Source organism: Geotrypetes seraphini, chromosome 18, assembly GCF_902459505.1.
Source record: "Geotrypetes seraphini chromosome 18, aGeoSer1.1, whole genome shotgun sequence".
NCBI lineage: Eukaryota > Metazoa > Chordata > Amphibia > Gymnophiona > Dermophiidae > Geotrypetes > Geotrypetes seraphini.
In genome coordinates, this window is record NC_047101.1 from 21,546,851 (window position 1) to 21,567,667 (window position 20,817).

The 20,817-nt window shown below is 42.2% G+C and overlaps 1 protein-coding gene across 3 annotated transcripts in view; it reads left to right on the top strand.

The window, feature by feature from the left end:
• FAT2 (FAT atypical cadherin 2) overlaps positions 1 to 20,817 on the top strand; it is a 168,009-nt gene that overhangs the window by 26,374 nt on the left and 120,818 nt on the right. For 2 of the 3 annotated variants that reach the window (XM_033927534.1, XM_033927533.1), the window contains 2 exons: positions 9,228 to 12,501; positions 13,266 to 13,580. In XM_033927534.1, the coding sequence (XP_033783425.1) occupies positions 9,249 to 12,501; positions 13,266 to 13,580 (3,568 nt within the window). In that variant the 5' untranslated portion in view covers positions 9,228 to 9,248. Of the gene's footprint in view, positions 1 to 4,174; positions 4,274 to 9,227; positions 12,502 to 13,265; positions 13,581 to 20,817 lie in introns of all 3 variants that reach the window. The other variant, XM_033927535.1, reaches the window with a different exon arrangement.

Genomic DNA, 20,817 nt, shown 5'->3' on the forward strand with positions numbered 1-20,817 from the left:
CATGTAAACTGTTCTGAGCTCCTCTGGGAGCACGGCATAGAAAATTGAATAAATAAAGAGTGTTAAAAGTTTCAGCCTCTGATCACCAGAGCTGGTATTGTGACGTCATAATGCCTCATTCCACCAATGCCTAAGAGCCAACCTCATCAGTGATGTCACAATGACTTGATTGTCCTATACTTGGCTCACTTTTGCTACATTTTGATTTCTAGAGTGGCGCAGTGGTTAAAGCTACAGCCTCAGCACCCTGGGGTTGTGGGTTCAAACCCACGCTGCTCCTTGTAACCCTGGGCAAGTCACTTAATCCCCCCCATTACCCCAGGTACATTAGAAAGATTGTGAGTCCACCAGGACAGAGAAAAATGCTTGAGTTCCAAAATAAATCCATGTAAACCATTCTGAGCTCCCCTGGAATAAATAGTGTGAAAAGTTTCAGCCTCTGATCACCAGAGCTGGTATTGTGACATCATAATGCCTCATTCCACCAATGCCTAAGAGCCAACCTCATCAGTGATGTCACAATGACTTGATTGTCCTATACTTGGCTCACTTTTGCTACATTTTGATTTCTAGAGTGGCGCAGTGGTTAAAGCTACAGCCTCAGCACCCTGGGGTTGTGGGTTCAAACCCACGCTGGTCCTTGTAACCCTGGGCAAGTCATTTAATCCCCCCATTGTCCCAGGTACATTAGATAGATTGTGAGCCCACCGGGACAGACAGGGAAAAATGTTTGAGTATCTGAATGAATTCATGTAAATCGCTCTGAGCTCCCCTGGGAGAACGGTATAGAAAAGTGAAAAAATAAATAAGAGATGTCAGTAGATAGAAAAGGGACCACTTGGTCTACCCAGCCTGCCTATATGTGCTCTCCCTTCTGTGTTGTTATGGTTTTTATTTGATCTGTGGTCTTCTTCTCCTTGCCCTTCTCACTAAGACTTCTCTGTGTCTGTTCCCTTCTTATATGTCTTTTGCCACTATTCTGACTGGCTACCTTGACTGGATATCAGATCCAGGCGCCTATCTCCATTTCACTGAAAAGTAAGTTTCTTTGTTTGTTTTTGCATTTCTTTGATGCCTCCCTCTGTTCAGCTTCATATGATGGCCCTTTACTCTCGAGTCTATATGTTCTGACCTTCAAAAGCTAGTCAAAAAATGTATTCAGTTCAATAAATAAAGGTATCATCTTTTCTTCTTTTGTTTTTTTCTATTTATTAAAAGCGGACTAACATGGCTACCACATCATTTTGAGAAAACAAAAAAAAATCTCTGTGGAGTGACGATGTTCCTAAATGGACTTTATTTGAAAGTGTCAAAGTTCCAAAAATCATCCACATAAAAATAAATCATCCACATAAGAGCCTTAAAGGACCTAGTCCGCTAGGGATACAGGACCCAACACGGTCTGCGTTTCGACATAAAGTCTTCTTCAGGGGTCCCTGGGGGTCCTATAAAGGTGAGTACGTGGGAAACAATTGTGTGGTGAGCCGGAAGTGAGACACTGAAGAAGACTTTTTGTCGAAACGCAGACCGTGTTGGGTCCTGTATCCCTAGCGGACTAGGTCCTTTAAGGCTCTTATGTGGATGATTTATTTTTATGTGGATGATTTCAGTGTTCCTTTGGAACTTTGACACTTTCAGATAAAGTCCATTTAGGAACATCGTCACTCCACAGAGATTTTTTGGTTTTCTCTGAATTTTCTTCTTTGTGGATATTTTGGGGACCCCTGAAGAAGACTTTTTGTCGAAACGTGGACCATGTTGGGTCCTGTATCCCTAGCGGACTAGGTCCTTTAAGGCTCTTATGTGGATGATTTACTTTTATGTGGATGGAATTATTTTATGTGGATGATTTCAGTGTACCTTTGGAACTTTGACACTTTCAAATAAAGTCCATTTAGGAACATCGTCACTCCACAGAGTTTTTTTTTTGTTTTCTCTGGATTTTCTTCTTTGTGGATATTTTGGGGTCAATTCCTTTTGTTTTTTACCACACCATTTTGCCATCAAATATCATGGTATTTTTGCCAAGTTGTACCTTATCGGTCAAGTAGATTCCTGCGATCCAAAATCCAAACGTTATTGGACCCGATATTACGGGGGAGATATGTGTGTTGCTGGTGTTAAGCTGTGGTATGCCTTGGTAGGGCAGTTATGATTATGTTCAAATCGGTTTAAGAAACAGTTAAAAAGTCAGCCGCTTGTTACAGCATTTTGTGATGTTTTGGGCTGACCCCTCCCCGAGATAGCGGTTATCAGTGCAGGGAGTCGCACTGAATGCTCCGCGCTGCTCCCAAAGCTCATAGAGTTCCTATGAGCATCGGGAGCGGTTTAGTATAAAAGGGGGGGGGGGGTGAGTTTGGAGCAGAAGATACTTTTTTTTTTAAGAGTACAGATTTTACAACCTTATTTTGTGATGTTAATTTATGGACGTTTTATTATTGCAAACCCTTTAGTTTTTTGACGGTCTATAAATTTTACAATATTTATTTAAGCATTTACATAACACTTATAGTCTAAGTGGTTTACATTCAGGTACTCAAGCATTTTTCCCTGTCTGTCCCGGTGGGCTCACACTCTATCTAATGTACCTAGGGCAAAGGGGGATTAAGTGACTTGCCCAGGGTCACAAGGAGCAGCACAGGATTTGAACCCACAACCTCAGGGTGCTGAGGCTGTAGCTCTAACCACTGCGCCACTCTAGAAATCAAAATGCAGCAAAAGTGAGCCAAGTAAAGGGCAATCAAGCCATTGTGACATCACTGATGAGGTTGGCTCTTATTGGAGGCATTATGATGTCACAATACCAGCTCTGCTTATCAGACCCTGAAACTTTTCACACTATTTACTTAGTCAATTTTCTATCCTGCTTTACATGAATTTATTCACGTACTCAAGCATTTTTCCCTGTCTGTCCCACACTCTATCTAATGTACCTGGGGCAAAGGGGGATTAAGTGACTTGCCCAGGGTCACAAGGAGCAGCACAGGATTTGAACCCACAACCTCAGGATTCTGAGGATGTAGCTTTAACCACTGTGCCAAATCTATCTTTTGGTCTTTATAGAAACCTGCCTATATAATAATAAAATATTTGCTTTATTTGTATTGTTTGTTTTGTCACAATCTGATTATGTGTGTATTAGTGGAACCAACACAGGACTGTGGATGCTGCGAGATACAAATTTTTTAAAAAATAAGGGGTCCTTTTACTAGCCGTTTTAACACACGCTAAATATTAGTGCGCGCTAGATGCTAACGCATCCATTATATCCTATGGACGCGTTATTGTTTAGCGCATGCTAAAACAGCTAGCACGCCTTAGTAAAAGGACCTCTAAATAGATTATATCTCCCCCCCTTCCTTCTTTTTTTCTGTTTGCTACTACTACTATAGCACTACCAGATGTACACATTTTTTACCCTTTCCTTTACAAAACCGTACTCATGATTTTAGCGCTGGCCACGGCGGTAACAGAGATTAGTTAAGCTCTAGAATGCGTTGCCAGAGGATGTAGTAAGAGCGTATAGCGTAGCTGGTTTAAAAAAAGTTTTGGACAAGTTCCTGGAGGAAAAGTCCTTAGTCTGTTATTGAGAAAGACACGGGGGAAGTCACTGCTTGCCCTGGATCGGTAGCACGGAATATTGCTACTCCTTGGGTTTTGGCCAGATACTAGGGACCTGGATTGGCCACCGTGAGAACGGGCTACTGGGCTTGATGGACCATTGGTCTGACCCAGTTAGGCTATTCTTATGTTATGTATTGTGTAAAGTAAGGAAGCAGTAATTGATAGTTGATAAGAAGAACACAAGATGTTATATTTCGGAGGAAAAAAAATCCCAGAAGTAAATATGAGTAAGAAATAAACAATGACATTTTATCTGAGCTACTGAGAGTCTGCCCATGTGAAACGAGTCGGCATTGAGGACATAGATATAGGGTGCATTATATCGGAACTGTGCACAAATCCCATTAGCAGCATGTGAGGTTTTTGATGCAATATTCTTTTGCATTGGAAATTGATGTAGAAAAACCTCGTTGCAGCATTGCCATGCTTTACTTCCTGTTGCTTCTCTCAGAGATACCGCCATTAGCAAAACTGAGTTCACCCTCTTCAGTCAATTAGGTCTGCGATAACGAAAGTTTTTTAATTCCTAACCTTTATGCTGCACTTTTAGGTCTTCCAGATCCTTTACGTTACAGGAAAAAAATGCTTTCTGCATGCTTTTCAGGGAAACCCATCGAGTCTGTAGCCCACACAGAGCCCAGAAATTGAGGTACTTTTGTTTTTTTTAATAAGTATTCACACCTACTCAATGAAATTAATCTGAGATCTTTGTTCATAACCAGTTTAGTCTTGTCAGATGGGGTCATGGGGTAAAATGCATTACCTTATTTTAAGGAAGATATTCTTTTTTGCACAGGCCTGTCAGAGCAGGGTCTGGGGCAGGCAGTGTATGATTCTCCAAATGCGCTGTTCTTGCAGTTTATTTAGCATCTACCTTTGTTGGTTTTTTTAATTTAGGGCAAGGTAGTTGAAATGGTTGATCAAAGACATGTACAGTAAAACCTTGGATTGCAAGTAACTTAGTTTGCAAGTATTTTGCAAGACAAGCAAAACATTTGATATACAAGCAATGTCTTACAATACAAGTACATACAGTATACACACATCACAACTGAGCCGATGGTTCTTCTCTCTGACACTGCAAGAGTGTATTGACTGTTCTAAAAGAGCAAAGTCTTGCAATACAAGTATGTATAACATTTTGTATTAAAGTTTTGGGGTTGTGGAACGAATCGTCTGAGTTTCTATTATTTCCTATGGGGAAATTCGCTTTGATATACGAGTGCTTTGGATTACCAGCATGCTTCTGGAAAGAATTATACTCGCAAACCAAGGTTTTACTGTACTTTTGGCAGAGGAAGCACAAAAAATGAATATCACTCTCTCCTCTTTTCAACTTAAGATGCAAACTGCAGTCGTGAGTTTTCAGTTCATTTGGGTATCTAAAAAAAATGTTAATGTGTGAATCAATTGCACGCACATATTATAAGTTTATAGCGGCCAAAATTAAAACCGATATTTAATGCTGGTCACCAAAATGTCCAGGCTCAGTACTGACCACGGGCTCAATTGCTTGAATTAAACTGAAAAGATACTTGAAAATGGGAAAAATTCAGAAAATATGAAAAATGAACCAATTTTTTTTTAGGGGGGGGGGGGCACGCACAAACCCACAAGGAAGTCTTCTGGCACTCTAGGTTCTGTTCAATTGAAAGTCCAAGAAAGATACAAACAAAACCACCATATGCTGTAATACAGCGTAGTAAAGATGCCCAGGAATGACAGAGCAGGGAACAGTACTGTAACAGCGGCGCCAAAAGCAAGGCGCTTTGGTAGCAGCAGTGTAGCTAGACAGCCAATTTTAGACGGGCCTGAGCCCAAAGTAGACAGGCCTCCCTGGAGGAGTGTGACCGCGCGAGCGCACCATCGAGCCCTGCCTGCTTCCCACCTCCAGAGCTGGAGCTGCGGGCAGGTGGCGACTCGCCCTCCCTCACAGGCGGCATGCTAGGCTGCACGCGCAGCGCCGCTGTAAGCGGGGGCCGGCGCGGCCGTGAGAGAAACTGCGAGGGTCTGAGCTGAGATTGGGTGGGCAAGGCCCGCCCATAGCTATGCTCCAGACTGGCAGGACTGCGTGAAGGCAATGGCAGAACAGTAGCCTCTTTGTCATTTTAGGAGGCTTTACATTATCACTACTATATTTTATTCATGCTCGATTGGTTGTACTGTATGTGACTCTGTTTCTGTACGAAGTGCTGAAAGCCGATAGACCAATGCTGAAAGCTCAGGTGCTGTATGGAACAGCGCTGGAAAATACCGTGACAACAGTGCAGAAAAATAAAGTCCCAAAACTCAACACTAATGGTGTACAAAATTATATCCATGCCGTTAGCATTGAGCATTGGGAAGTTAAGGGGGAGGAATGTGCCTGGAGCATGTGCACTAGGGTTGTGCAGTATGTAGAGCTCTTGTGCGAGTGCTCAGTCAAACAGGGAGCCTGTGCTAAGGAGTGGACGGCGGCTGGGAGGAGAGCAAATAAGACATAATGATATATATCCAAGAAAGCTTAGAGTTATCCGGCATATACTAGTGATAGCCAAGGCAGTTGTTCCAAAGGGTAAACCTGCAATGCCTTCATTACAGATGTGTGCTCTGGCTAGGGTTACCAGATGTCCAGACCAGATTTAACCGGTCATGTCCTCTTTTTAGAGGACATGTCCGGGAGTCTGGACGGCTTTTCAAAACCCGGCCCTTTGTCCACGGTTTGAAAAACTTCCATCTCGGGACCACGTCGGGAGGGCATACGCGCATTCATGCGACATCATTGCATTACACACCTGCGCATGCAAAAGTGCCCTCCCGACGCGGCTCCGAGCATGAGAACACATTGAGGGGGGCAGGGCTGGGGCAGAACAGGGCATGACTTGGGTGGAGTGGGGTGGGGCTGGATGGAACTAGGCAGGCCTAGGGGTGGGGCCATGGGTCCCGAGCTCTGGCGAGCCTGAGACCACCCCTCCTGTCCCCCTTTTAGAGCTGGGTCCCCCCTAGGCTATTTCTCCGAAATTCTCTCATCAGATACCAAAAAGCTAGCTCGGAGCTATCATTCCCCTCTACAAAAGGTATATCCCGCGTAGGAAAACTAGGAACATCCCTCCCCTTTAGAACCACAGAACTCTGGAATAACCTCACATCCCCGCTCAGAGTTTCAAGTTCCCTCCAATCCTTCCGCAAACACCTGAAAACTTGGCTCTTTTCAAAAATCTAACACCTCCCGCTCTTTGGTTCTTTATCTTCCTAGCTCCTTTCCTATAACCCTTCATTGTAGCTCCTTTTCAACCTAACCCTGTAAACCGTGCCGAGCTGTACGCTTGTGGAGATGGCGCAGTATACAAACCTAAGGTTTAGTTTAGTTAGGTTTTCAGCAGTAAGGACAGGGTAAATTTGCCCGTCTATGTTTCAAAACCATTCAAGGTTTGGCCCCCATATACCTGGTTTCCCACTTCAACTTGGACCGTTCCACCAGGCCTACTTGCAGGGTACACATGTTTAGCCACCCAACTTTAAAGGCCTGCCGATTCAAGAGATACCTGGGTAGACCTCTTGCTTTCCAGGCAGGCCAACAGAATGGTTGGCCTCATTAAGAACTCCTCATCCTATCTTAACTTTAGAAAACTAGTTAAAACAAACCTGTTCAACCGATTTGTAACCAAGAATTCTTAATGCCTTACCATGTACGCTCCCTACATGTACTCGATGTCTCTACACTGTGTCTATCGCTCTGACTCAACTTGTACCCGCCCTCTCCACATGTATTCGACGACTTCATTGTGATTATTTTCCCTGATTGTCCAGCTCTTCTTGTTGTAAACCACCTCGAACTACCATGGCTTTGGCGGTATATAAGAATAAAATTATTATTATTATTATTAAATAGCAAGTTTACCTTTAAGAGCGCAAACCATTTCTGCTGGTACACATGGCATTCAAGACAACTGTCACATCAAGTAGCAAAACTGTTAAATTAAATCCATTTATCTATGAGGTGCTTATGTTCTTGTTATGCATTTTGATGGTTATAAAAGTACTTGGAGGCAAAGAAAGAGAAGCTTTCCTCCCTAAACCCCTCTCTTGCTCATCCTTGTCTGATTTAAGTGGCCTAATCCTTTCTTTATGCTGTGAAAAGCACCTGCATTGTACAAATCAGATCATCTTCGTTTGCACGGTTTCTCTGAAAACATAATCAGGTCGATATTCAAAAGCACTCATGGAGTCAGCGGTAGTACCAACCCCAATGTGCGTTTTTTTTTATACTGCAGGCCCAGGATGAATGTATAACTGTGGCCTTTTGAAATGCAAACCACCAAAGGTTTTGCGTACAAGAGTGGTATGTGTGTGGCGCAGTGGTTGGATCTACAGCCTCAGCACCCTGGGGTTGTGGGTTCAAACCCCGTGCTGCTCCTTGTGACCCTGGGCAAGTCACTTAATCCTCCAGAGCCCCAGGTACGTTAGATAGATTGTGAGCCCACCGGGACAGATAGGGAAAATGTTTGAGTACCTGAATAAATTCATGTAAACCCTTCTGAGCTTCTCTGGGAGAACAGTATAGAAAATTGAATAAATAAATAGTGTGAAAAGTTTCAGCCTCTGATAACCAGAGCTGGTATTGTGACATCATAATGCCTCATCTGCCAATAAGAGCCAGCCTCATCAGTGATGTCACAATGGCTTGATTGTCCTATTCGTGGTTCACTTTTACTACATTTTGATTTCTATAGTGGTGCAGTGGTTAAAGCTACAGCCTCAGCACCCTGAGGTTGTGGGTTCAAATCCCGCCGCTGCTCCTTGTGACCCTGGGCAAGTCACTTAATCCTCCATAGCCCCAGGTACGTTAGATAGATTGTGAGCCCACCGGGACAGAGAGGGGAAAATGCTTGAGTACCTGATTGTAAAAACCGCTTAGATAACCTTGATAGGCGATATATAAAATCTTAATAAACTTGAAACTTAATAAACTATGGATCGGGGCGGGGCAAGGGGGGAGAAAAATGTTATACGTTCAAGAATGAAATTCATCTGCTACAATATAACTAAACTAAACTAAACCTTAGGTTTGTATACCGCACCATCTCCACAAGCGTAGAGCTCGGCACGGTTTACCTAACCATGTACAGTATATGATGGGTAAATAGTAGGTATAACTTTTATTTATTTATTTATTTATTTTGATTTATAGCCCGTCCTCCCCAAAGAGCGGGTTACAAGGTAACATACATAATAATGAAAACAAACGAGATACAGACAATTAAGGCAGTAGGGGCTATAGTGGAGATCATCTAATACAGATTCATCCCGAGTTGGTGATATAGAATAAATATTAGGTGAAGAGGTAGGTTTTTATTGCCTTTCTAAAGTTCAAAAGTCCTTTGAGGGATCTAATATGTGGAGGTAGTTGATTCCAGTATCTTGCTATGAATTGGGAGTAGGATCGGCCAGGGGTAATTGTAGCCATGTTTCCTCCTGGGAATGGAGGGGTCGGTTTGGGGACGTAGGGCGGGAGTTTGGTTGATATGTGGTAGGGCGCCATGTTGTGTATGTCAGTAGTACTTGCTTATTATTTTCCATTATAATTTTGCTTCACTGATATTCCTTTTTTTCACTCTAATTAGGACAACCAAGGAGTCCTCATCATGAGACCCCCTTCAAAGAAACGAATCGTTGGCTTCTTAATTTTCCTGATGCACTGTGAAGTCTGTGAAGGGGACCTGGAGAAAGACAATGTTTCATCTTTGCACTTTACCCAGAATATTTACAATGCTACAATCTACGAGAACTCTGCCCCAAAGACTTATGCGGAGAGTCATCTCAAAATGGGAGTCTACATGGCAGACCCACATTGGGTCGTTAAGTACCGAATAACATCTGGAGACACCATGGGCTTCTTTAAAACTGAGGAGCAAGTGGTTGGAAATTTCTGCTTCTTGAGGATAAGGACTAGAAGTGGTAACACAGCCCTGTTAAACAGAGAAGTAAAAGACATCTACGTGTTAACTATTCAAGCCTCAGAGAAAATATTCAATTATGAAGCCTTCACCAAGGTGATAATTCATATTTTGGATAGAAATGACTTGAAACCTCTGTTCTCACCTCCTTCTTATAGATTGTCTGTTAAAGAAAATACATCTCTAAAGACCACCATTGGCAAAGTAAGTGCCACTGATGCTGACTTGGGTCAGAATGCCATGTTTTACTATACCTTCAACCCCAGGAATACTTTATTTTCTGTCCATCCCACTAGTGGAGCTGTGACCTTAACTGGAACGTTAAATGCCACCCAAAGAAACAACTATGAACTTCAGGTTCTTGCTGTAGACAGAATGAAGAAAATTTCCGAAGACAACAGGTTTGGAGACTTGGCAAGTTTTGTGGTTCAAGTAGAATCAGCTCTCAAAAAGCCACCAAGCATTACTGAAGTGCAAGTGACAACATGCAACTTGCCTGAGAATTTGCTCTGTGCTACTTTGGTTGTGGATGCCTCTGAAATGGAAGTTCAATCTTTAGACATCAAGTCTGGAGATTCTAACAACTTTTTCAAGATCGTGAAATCCTATGCAGGAAGTAATGAGTTTATGGTTGTGGCAACCAAAGAGATCAACTGGTTGGATAATCCATTTGGTTTCAATCTTAGTCTACAGGCCAAAGACAAGGGTAATCCACCACTCCATTCACAAATAAAAACAATTTACATTCCTCCATCCAGGTATGTCTCTGCCAGATTTCAGCAAGATATTTATAGAGTCCTTCTCAGTGAATGTGCTCCACCTGGCAGCCAGGTTACTATGGTTAAAGTTAATGCAGGCTTTCCAAATCTGAAATACTTTTTGAAACCCACTCCTGATAGTACAATATTTAAAATCAATCCTCACACTGGACTGATAACTACCAGTAAACTTATTCAAAATCAGTTCCACTTTGAATTAGAAGTTACAGCCACAACAACTCAGGCTTCTGCTACAGTTTATGTAGATATAATTGATTGCAACAACCATGCCCCGAGTTTCAGACAATCCTCATATCATGGCACTTTTAATGAAAATATCCCAGTTGGAACTAGTGTATTTCAAGTAAGTGCTACAGATGCTGATCGAGGAGAAAATGGATTGTTAACCTATACACTGTCTAATCAGCGATCAGTTCCTTTTGCTATAGATACATTTTCCGGCATCATCTCAACATCTAAGTCACTGGACTATGAAATGACTCGAAGATTGTACAGTTTGCATGTTTGGGCATCAGATTGTGGTTCTCCTTTTCGGCGTGAGACTGAAGTCTATGTCTCTCTCACCCTAAACAACCTAAATGACAATGTACCAATGTTTGAGAAAGTAAATTGTAATATAAGCATTCCAAGAGACCTACCCATTGGGGAAAACATCATTTTTATGTCTGCAGTTGATTTGGATGAGCTCCATCATGTTAAGTATGAGATTTCGTCTGGAAATGAACTGCAGAAGTTTGATTTAGATCCCATATCAGGAATGATTTCACTCAAAGAATCTTTCCAATATCATTCAAATATCCTCCCATCCTTCTACTCTTTGAAAATAATTGCGACAGATGGAGAATATTATTCTTTGCCTACAACTGTTAACATTACCACCACAAGCCCTGGCCTCCCAGTCTCCATTCAATGTGAAGAAACAGGAGTGCTAAAGAAGCTAAAAGATACTATTATTGACTCAGTTCTAACTCAGTCTGAGGATAAATACCAAGAGGAAGATGTCTCTGTGAACATTCATCTAATAAACAGTCATGCACCAAAGTTTGATAACAGTTTTCCAGTATCCATTGATGTTATGGAAGACATCACAATCAATTCTACTATTGTCCACTTGGTAGCCACTGATCCTGATACTGGATTTAATGGCAAACTGGTCTATGTGATTTCTGATAAAAATGAAGACAGTTGCTTTACCATTGACCCTGAAACAGGTCTTCTCAAAGTCTTCTCTCCCTTAGACCGTGAAAAAACAAGCTTTTACATTCTTAATATTACAGTGTATGACCTTGGGACTCCTCAGAAGTCATCCTGGAAGTTGCTGGCAGTAAACATATTAGATGCCAATGACAATACACCTAGATTTCCATCACTTGGATATCAGGTGACTATCCCAGAAGATGCCAACATAGGCAGTGCCATAATTCAGGTGAAAGCTGAAGATGCAGATATAGAAGACAACAGGAGAATAAAATACTCTATTATAACTTCTACAGACAAATTTGCCATTGATGAAACCACAGGGCAGATAACAGTAACCGGTGTTCTTGACAGAGAAATTTGGCCTCAATACATACTTAAAATAGAAGCCAGGGACCAGCCCAAAGTAGGTCAACAGCTTTTTTCAATTACTGACCTGATTGTGGTTTTGGAAGACATAAATGACAACACCCCGCATTGCATACCAGCGCTGGGAAAAGTGAAAGCACCTGAGGACCTGCCTCTGGGGACTATTTTATTCTTTGTAGAAGCTATAGATGCTGATTCTGGACCTAGAGGAGAGATAACTTACACCCTTAATAGTGATGAACAAGGAATATTTAGTATGGAAAAGATCACAGGAGCTCTTACGTTGGAAAGAGAATTGGATTTTGAAAAGACAAGCTTTTACAATCTAACAGTGAAAGCCAGTGATGGTGGGCAGCCCCTTTCTCAGTCTTCAGTGTGTTATGTAGAAGTTGACGTTCTTGATGTCAATGAGAACTTGCACCCACCTCAGTTTCCCTCCTTTGTCTTCAGAGGCTGGGTTCAAGAAAACTTGCCCATTGGAACGTCCGTGATAACGATGACAGCTCAGGATCATGATAAGGGGAAAGATGGAGAAATTGTGTATTCCATCAGAGATGGCACAAGTCTTACAGCCTTCAGTATTGAAGAAGACACAGGTAATTAAGGCAGAGTGAGCATGGCAGCATGAATCAGTTAGCACAGCCATATTACAGCATGCTAACTGATTAGTATGAAATTAGCACATGGCCCTTAGTGCAGGGGTGTCAAAGTCCCTCCTTGAGGGCCGCAATCCAGTTGGGTTTTCAGAATTTCCCCAATGAATATGCATGAGATCTATTTGCATGCACCGCTTTCATTGTATATGCTAATAGATCTCATGGATATTCACTGGGGAAATCCTGAAAACCTGACTGGATTGCGGCCCTCGAGGAGGGACTTTGACACCCCTGCCTTACTGCAAACCAAATAGGTGGTGGTAAGGGCTCATGAGCTAATTTTTGGAAACAGTCACGTGTTAATGGCAACATTAGCACATGAAGCCTCATTTGCAAGAGACTCCTCTGAGATGTTTTCTAAACGCCAGTGTTCAAAGCATGTTCAATTTATTAACAAAAGAGAATTTCAGTAGTGGGAACTTACCGAACTAAAGTATCCCGGTGTTACCACACATTAATTGCCAATTTATGTACTGTATGCATTTTATCATTATAGATTTTTTTATACAACATTTTTGTTTAAAATCACAGATATTATAATACAGAATCTCACAGACTGACACGGTGATACCAAGACAGTGATTTGATAGACTGATAGGCATAAAGCATTTCCAGAACGATAATGGGAATCTATTGCATGAGAAACTCGGACTGTTGCTGAGATTCACAATAATTTCACATCTGAAATTTTCCCTGACTTACAGGCCTCATAAGGACTACAGCTCCTCTGGACCATGAAGGAACCTCCCACTACTGGTTGACTGTGCAAGCCACAGATTTGGGGTCACAGCCCCTCTCTTCTATTGCTGAGGTTTACATTGAAGTCACAGATATCAACGACAACACACCTCAGCTCTCACAACCTGCCTTCTATGCCTCTGTCACTGAGAATTCTCCCCAGAATGTCTTTGTCCTTCAGCTGGAAGCTTGGGATGCAGACACAAGTGCCAATGGAAAATTAACTTTTCAAATCACAACTGGAAATACACAGGGATTCTTTACCATAAATCCAGACACAGGTAAACATATTTATTTTCATTAAGTCTGAATTCCAGATTGCCCTCTACTGCTGAACGGCAATTACACAAACAAAGACCTGTTCATAATGAGTTGGTGTTGGAAAATGGACTCGAATTTTCAGTGTTGAATTGGAAATCATGGGGACGATGAAAGGCTGAGCTCAGAAGCTCAATTCTCTGATAATCATTTGCCTATTAGAGTCAAGAGCCTTGGTTGTCTGGTTGCCTATTTTCAGCTAGATATGTAACTCAGTTGCAGTTGATATCAACCTGAAGGGTTTATTAATGATGCCAGTGGAAGAAAATTAATACTTTACAGCCAGAACCTCGGGTCAGCTGGCATTAAGAATGCTCTGCAGGCAATGTTTCAAGGATTATTCATTTTATTTGGGCATTCTTGGCCATTTTGTCATTACGGGTGCAATGTCATTAAGAGTATGACTTCTTGGCGAAGAGTGTGCCTTATTTAAATGGGAGAGTACACATTCTTTCTTGATAGTATGTGCACGCACAATGGTTTGAAAAAAATGTTGTCAGGTTTTTTCAACTCATTTTCATTTCTTAACGACATATAATGGTGTGAGATATATTGTTGACATTTTTTTATGTCATTGCAAATGATAGCCTACCATTAATGCTTACAGCAAGTAGAGCAATGCTTCCCCATCCTCTCTTGGAGGCACACTCAGCCAATAGCATTTTCAGGATTACTACCATGAATATGCAGGAATTAAATTTGCATTTAGCTGCAGTGGTGTTACCAAGGTGGTGGCAGGGGGAGGGGTGGCAGTCTGCCCCGGGTGCAGACCATAAGGGGGTGCTCCCAAGGTCGGCATCATGGTCCAGGAACTTCTCTGCTCTACGCGGTCGGGTTTTCTTCTCTGCTGGGTTTTGCCTTCATGGAAACAGGAGGAAGGCCTGACACCAGCAAAGCAGCGAGTTAAGGCTGACAATGAAAGATTGCTCTGAACAGGCTTCTTACGGCACGCTGGGACCTTCCCTCTGCCGCATCACTGATGACATCACTGATGTTTAGGCAAAGAAAAGCCCTGGCAGAGCAGGTCACAAAAAAATCTCATGATGGGATGGGGGGGGTCAGTTGGGTCTGGAAGTGCTGCACATGGGGATAGGAGGTAGGGATAGAAAGCTGCTGCACATTGGGGGAGAGGGGAGAGAAGAAGAATTGTTGGGTATGGAATGGAGAAGAGGAAAGGAGATGCAACAAAGAGGTAGAAAGGCGTGAGAGGGAGAAATTCTGCACATGTTGGAGGGGAGGGAGACATGCATGGAGAAGAGAGAAGGAAAAATGCTAGACATAGGATGAAGAGCAGGGTGAAGAGCAGGGAGGGATGGTGCATGGGGAGAGAGAAAGAAATGTTGCACATGATAATGGAGGGGAGGAAGGGAGAGATGCTGCATGGAGGGGAATAGAGAAGTTTGACCCAAGGCACAAAGTAGGGGGGAGATGGTATACAGTGGGAAAGAGACAGAAATATTGGATATGGCAGTGGAAGAAAACATCAAATGGGCAGGAGACTTTGGCGAGCAAGTTAACAGAAGACAATCAGAAACCAGAGCCTAGAACCAATATGATTTGAATAATTAAATGACCAGACAACAAAAAGTATAAAAATGAATTTTATTTTCTATTTTGTGATAACAATATGTCAGATTTGAAATGTGTATCCTGCATTTGGATGTGTGTCACACAGGTGTGTTCCAGGCTCCTGACATACAATTTTACTTTGGCTTTTTAGGTTATTAGGTCAATGGACTTTCCTTACAAACTTTTTACTGTGGGAAGGATAATTCTCTTTTCTTTGTGTTTTCTTTCCTATTTTCCTCCTTATTTTCTTTTAATTTTGTGTAGGTTATATTTAAATTCTTGGGCTGGACCTGGAACTGTAAGCCGTTTTGATGGATATGTTCTGAGAGACAGTGGGGCCAATATTCAGACCGCTGGAGGTAGCAAGGCTAAGTCCCACGGTTGGCGATGAGCCCGGATGTTTAATGCCGGGCCATTTCTGGCGACTGGGGTGGTAGATTCAAGAGCAATGTTAGAAAATTCTACTTTACGGAGAGGGTGGTGGATGCTTGGAATGCGCTCCCGAGAGAGGTGGTGGAGAGGAAAACGGTGACCGAGTTCAAAGACGCGTGGGATGAACACAGAGGATCTAGAATCAGAAAATAATATTAAATATTGAACTAAGGCCAGTACTGGGTGGACTTGCACAGTCTGTGTCTGTCTGTATATGGCCATTTGGGAGAGGATGGGCTGGGGAGGGCTTCAATGGCTGGGAGGGTTTAGATGGGCTGGAATAGGTTTTAATGGAGATTTCGGCAGTTGGAACCCAAGCACAGTACTGGATAGAGCTTGCCCAGAAATAGCTAAGAAGAAAAAATTTTAAAAAATTAAACTGAATCAGGTTGGGCAGACTGGATGGACCATTCGGGTCTTTATCTACCGTCATCTACTATGTTACTATGTTAAACCAGCTAAGTCAATATTCAGTATTGGTCGGATAAGTTTTTAGCAGCCAAAGATAGACCCTGCTATTTATGTGGCCCAATTTGGCTGCTAAACTTAGCCAGCCAACCCTTGAATATTCGAGGCTAGCTGTCTAACTCACACAACACAGGCAGGAAGCAGCTTGCAGTGCTAGCTATCTCTTGCTGAATATTAGCAGTTAGCCAGCCAAATGTTATTTAACTGGCCAGGAACTATTTCTGGCTGGTTAATTAGCACAGTAATTCAGTTCGCAGACAGTGGATTCAACCATTTAGACCAGGGGTGTTCAACCTTTTGGCTTCCCTGGGCCGCATTGGCCGAAAAAAATGTTTCTGGGGCCGCACAAATGCGCAAACGCTGCAGCAAGACAAAGGAGGGAGCCAGCAAAATGGTAAACACCCAGGGGCAGCAGAGGAAAACACTGCATCGCCCTCGGCCGGGGCCGCATGTGGCCCTCGGGCCGCAGGTTGGACACCCCTGATTTAGACTGATTAATACTTTTTTCAATCCATTGAATTTTAGTGCCACAGAATCAAATAATGCTTCCAATATATTTATTAGTAATAACTTTTTAAATAATAGTTCACCTCTCCTGTGCTAAGGTGGGAAAAAGCCTCAGATTTGGAGCGTATGCACCATCCAGTGTTGGCATACAACTCTGCTTTTGCTCCTGATTTTAATCATTGGCAAAATCCACCATCCTATCTTTTTTCTATTTTTCTTATACAACTTATTATCACTGTAGTTATTTATCTATACACATCCAGGAGAGTTAAATAACAAAGTCCTGTTCTTTAATTATTTCACACAACGAGTGGTGGACGCTTGGAATGCTCTCCCGGAGGAGGTTGTGACGGAAACCACAAGGGCAAGTTGGATGCACATCTTCTTGCAAATCACGTTGAGGGATACAGGTAAAACAGGGTCTTCATCAGAGAGCACCTGACTTGGCCTCCGCGTGTGCGGGTCGCTGGACTAGATGGACCTAGGGTCCGATTCGGTGAAGGCATTTCTTATGTTCTTATATATCCAAATCCTTTAAAGTCACTTTTTCTTCCTTCTTTTCTTGTACTGGATTCTATGGCATATGACGTACGACAAACACTTAAATTTAAAGATGTCCAAATCAGTTGAACTTAACCGAATCGTTGTATTCGCACCAGCTGTTTTAAAACAACTTTCAGCCTTTTATGCAATCTCTTGTATCTTATTTTCCGATAGTCACAACGATAGCCGCCTCTTTCTTCACCAACGTGGCCAGCGTTTCGCGGTCCAGATTTTCATACCGCTGCTTCAGGGTTTATTCATATTTAGAACGGCTGTCTTCTTTTGCGGTTTCAGAAGTTCAAACTTTCAGCCTTTCCCGCGCACTGCGTATTGGGTGAAGTATATCAAATGCAATAAATAAATATCTCACTAAGGGGTCCTTTTACTAAGGTGCTCTAACCGATTTAGCGCGTGCTAACGATTAGCGCACGCTAAATGTTAAAGTGCCCATTTTATTCTATGGGCGCCTTAGCATTTAACCGATTAGCGCACCTAAAAATACTTGGGGTTATTATTGACGAAAATCTTTTCTATCGCGAACATATAAGTAACACTGTTAAATCTTGCCTCTACCGATTGCGTATGATTCGTTCAATCTCCAAATTTTTGGAGCCCAAATATTTAAATATTATAATACACTCGCTGGTTTTAACAAAGCTTGACTATTGCAATTCGTTACTAATCAACATAACACAAAAAGAAAAGAAACGTTTACAGATAATTCAAAATATCGCCGTCAAACTTCTACATAAAGGCAAAAAATATGATCATGCAACTCCTTTTTTGATTGAATTGCACTGGCTCCCCATTAACCATCGCATTACTTATAAAATTTTGCTTCTGGTATTCAAAACTCTATCCACAAGTGAACCATTATTTATAAATTGGATGCTCATCCCGCATAACTCATCACGCACTCTCCGATCTTTAGCTCAAGGATTATTGGCATAAGAACATAAGAAGTTGCCTCCACTGGGTCAGACCAGAGGTCCATCATGCCCAGCGGTCCACTCCCGCGGCGGCCCATCAGGTCCACATCCTGTGAAGTGGTTTCTGACTACTCCTGTAACCTACCTCCACTTCTATCTGTACCCCTCAATCCCCTTTTCTTTTAGGAACCTATCTAGACCCTCCTTGAACCCCTGTAGCGTGCTCTGGCCTATCACAGCCTCCGGGAGCGCGTTCCATGTGTCTACCACCCTCTGAGTGAAAAAGAACTTCCTAGCATTTGTTCTAAACCTGTCCTTTTTCAATTTCTCTGAGTGCCCCCTTGTACTTGTGGCTTCCCACAGCCTGAAGAATTTGTCTCTGTCTACCTTCTCTATGCCCTTCATGATTTTGAAGGTTTCTATCATGTCTCCTCTAAGTCTTCTTTAAAAGTTGTAGGTACTAGACGTCACGACATGTTTTCAATAGTGGCCCCCCAAACTTGGAATTCCTTACCACAATACATAAGAGATGAAAAAGAACTCAGTCATTTTAAAAATAAACTAAAAACCTTTCTTTTTAAGGATGCCTTTAGTCTCTAAGATAAACATGATTTAGGCAGTGTTGTTAAGTCATCCCTCCTTATGTTTTCTCCCTGAATGTTCTCTCCTCTATTTTCTAAAACATTAATGATGTAACTTTTCCCCTTTATCCCTTTGTATTTCTGTTACGTTTGTTTATGAGTCTGTTTTTTACCCTTTTTTTTACTTAATATTATTTGTATGTTTTTTAATATGTTTATATAATTCGTTGTAATTCACTTAGTAAATTATGGATAAGCGATTCATCAAATCAATAAATAAACTTGAAACTTAGTGAAAGGACCCCTAAATCAAAAAGGCAGTGGGGGACACAAATTACTGAAATAATACACAAAAATACCCTCCTCACTGTTAAATGCATCTCAGGTACCAATGTACTTATTCAAAAGATGAAGGAAAAAGCCTCAGACTCAAGAAGAGCAACTCTGCTCTATCCTGCTACGGTGAGCTAACTAATGTCAGCTTCACCGCGCAAAGCATCAACGGCGTAAAAATCCTCCATTTAAATAATACCAACGTCTTTAAGTGCTCGTATTTAGAATGCCACTAAAAAATGCCACTTTATGTTAAAGAGAAAATCTTCCTCTCCACGATGGGAGGGATGTTATTGAATGAGAGTACCCAAGAAAGGGACTTGGGGGTAATGGTGGACATGACAATGAAGCCAACGGCACAGTGCGCAGCGGCCGCTAAGAAAGTGAATAGAATGCTAGGTATAATCAAGAAGGGTATTACAACAAGAACGAAAGAAGTTATCCTGCCGCTGTACCGGACAATGGTGCGTCCGCATCTTGAGTACTGTGTCCAGTATTGGTCACCGTACCTTAAGAAGGATATGGCATTACTCGAGAGAGTTCAGAGGAGAGCGACAAGATTGATTAAGGGGATGGAAAGCCTTTCATACGCTGAGAGATTGGAGAAACTGGGTCTCTTTTCCCTGGAGAAGAGGAGACTTAGAGGGGATATGATAGAGACTTACAAGATCATGAAGGGCATAGAGAGAGTGGAGAGGGACAGAAAGAGAGAGATAGAGAAAGATTGGAGAAACTGGGACTCTTTTTCCTGGAGAAGATAAGACTTAGAGGGGAAATGATAGAGACTTACAAGATTATGAAGGGCATAGAGAGAGTGGAGAGGGACAGATTCTTCAAACTTTCAAAAAATAAAAGAACAAGAGGGCATTCGGAAAAGTTGAAAGGGGACAGATTCAAAACGAATGCTAGGAAGTTCTTCTTTACCCAATGTGTGGTGGACACCTGGAATGCGCTTCCAGAGGACGTTATAGGGCAGCGAATGGTACTGGGGTTTAAGAAAGGATTGGACAACTTCCTGCTGGAAAAGGGGATAGAGGGGTATAGATAGAGGATTACTGCACAGGTCCTGGACCTGGTGGGCCGCCGCGTGAGCGGACTGCTGGGCGCGATGGACCTCAGGTCTGACCCAGCGGAGGCATTGCTTATGTTCTTATGTTCTTAGGTTAAAGGAAAAAAATCCAACTTCTCTTGCACCCTGGACATATGGAAGCAGCAGCTTTTCTAAATTTACTGCTCAGACGCACTGTAGGGAAACAGGTGTATGTTTCAGCCCTTGAAGTGGATCAGGTTGGTTGGTTGTTTTTTTTAACACGACGACGAGTAGTAGTGAACGATTCCTGTAGTGCTTCCGTCTCGCTGTCATCAGGGATAGCCCAGAGCTCCTGCGTTTCCCCACTGTTATTCAATTTCTTTTTACATTCACTGAGTCTCCTAATTAAACAGTTGGGTGTGGTGGGTAATCTATGCAGGGAATATGCAATTATTTTTCCCTCGGAAAAGAGGAGTTAAAGTGATTACTGCGTTAAAAGCCATCGAACACAGGTTAGCTATGGATGGCCTGGTCCTAAATAAACAAATGCAATTTTACTGGTGACTGTATGGTGTTTTCAGAGGTGAAGGATTTGGGATCAGGCTTTTCTGGGTGCGACACAAGCGGCTCACACATTCAGGTCTGTATATTATAACTAAGAACTTTAACCGGTTTCACATTAAGCTTTTTCTTTAGAATTTAATACCACCTTAAATATCTCCAATTTAAAAGATTTCCATAGCCCCTATTATTGTGGTCTAAGAAAGGGATAATTAATATTTCTGTATTTGATTTTGGTTTGATTGGT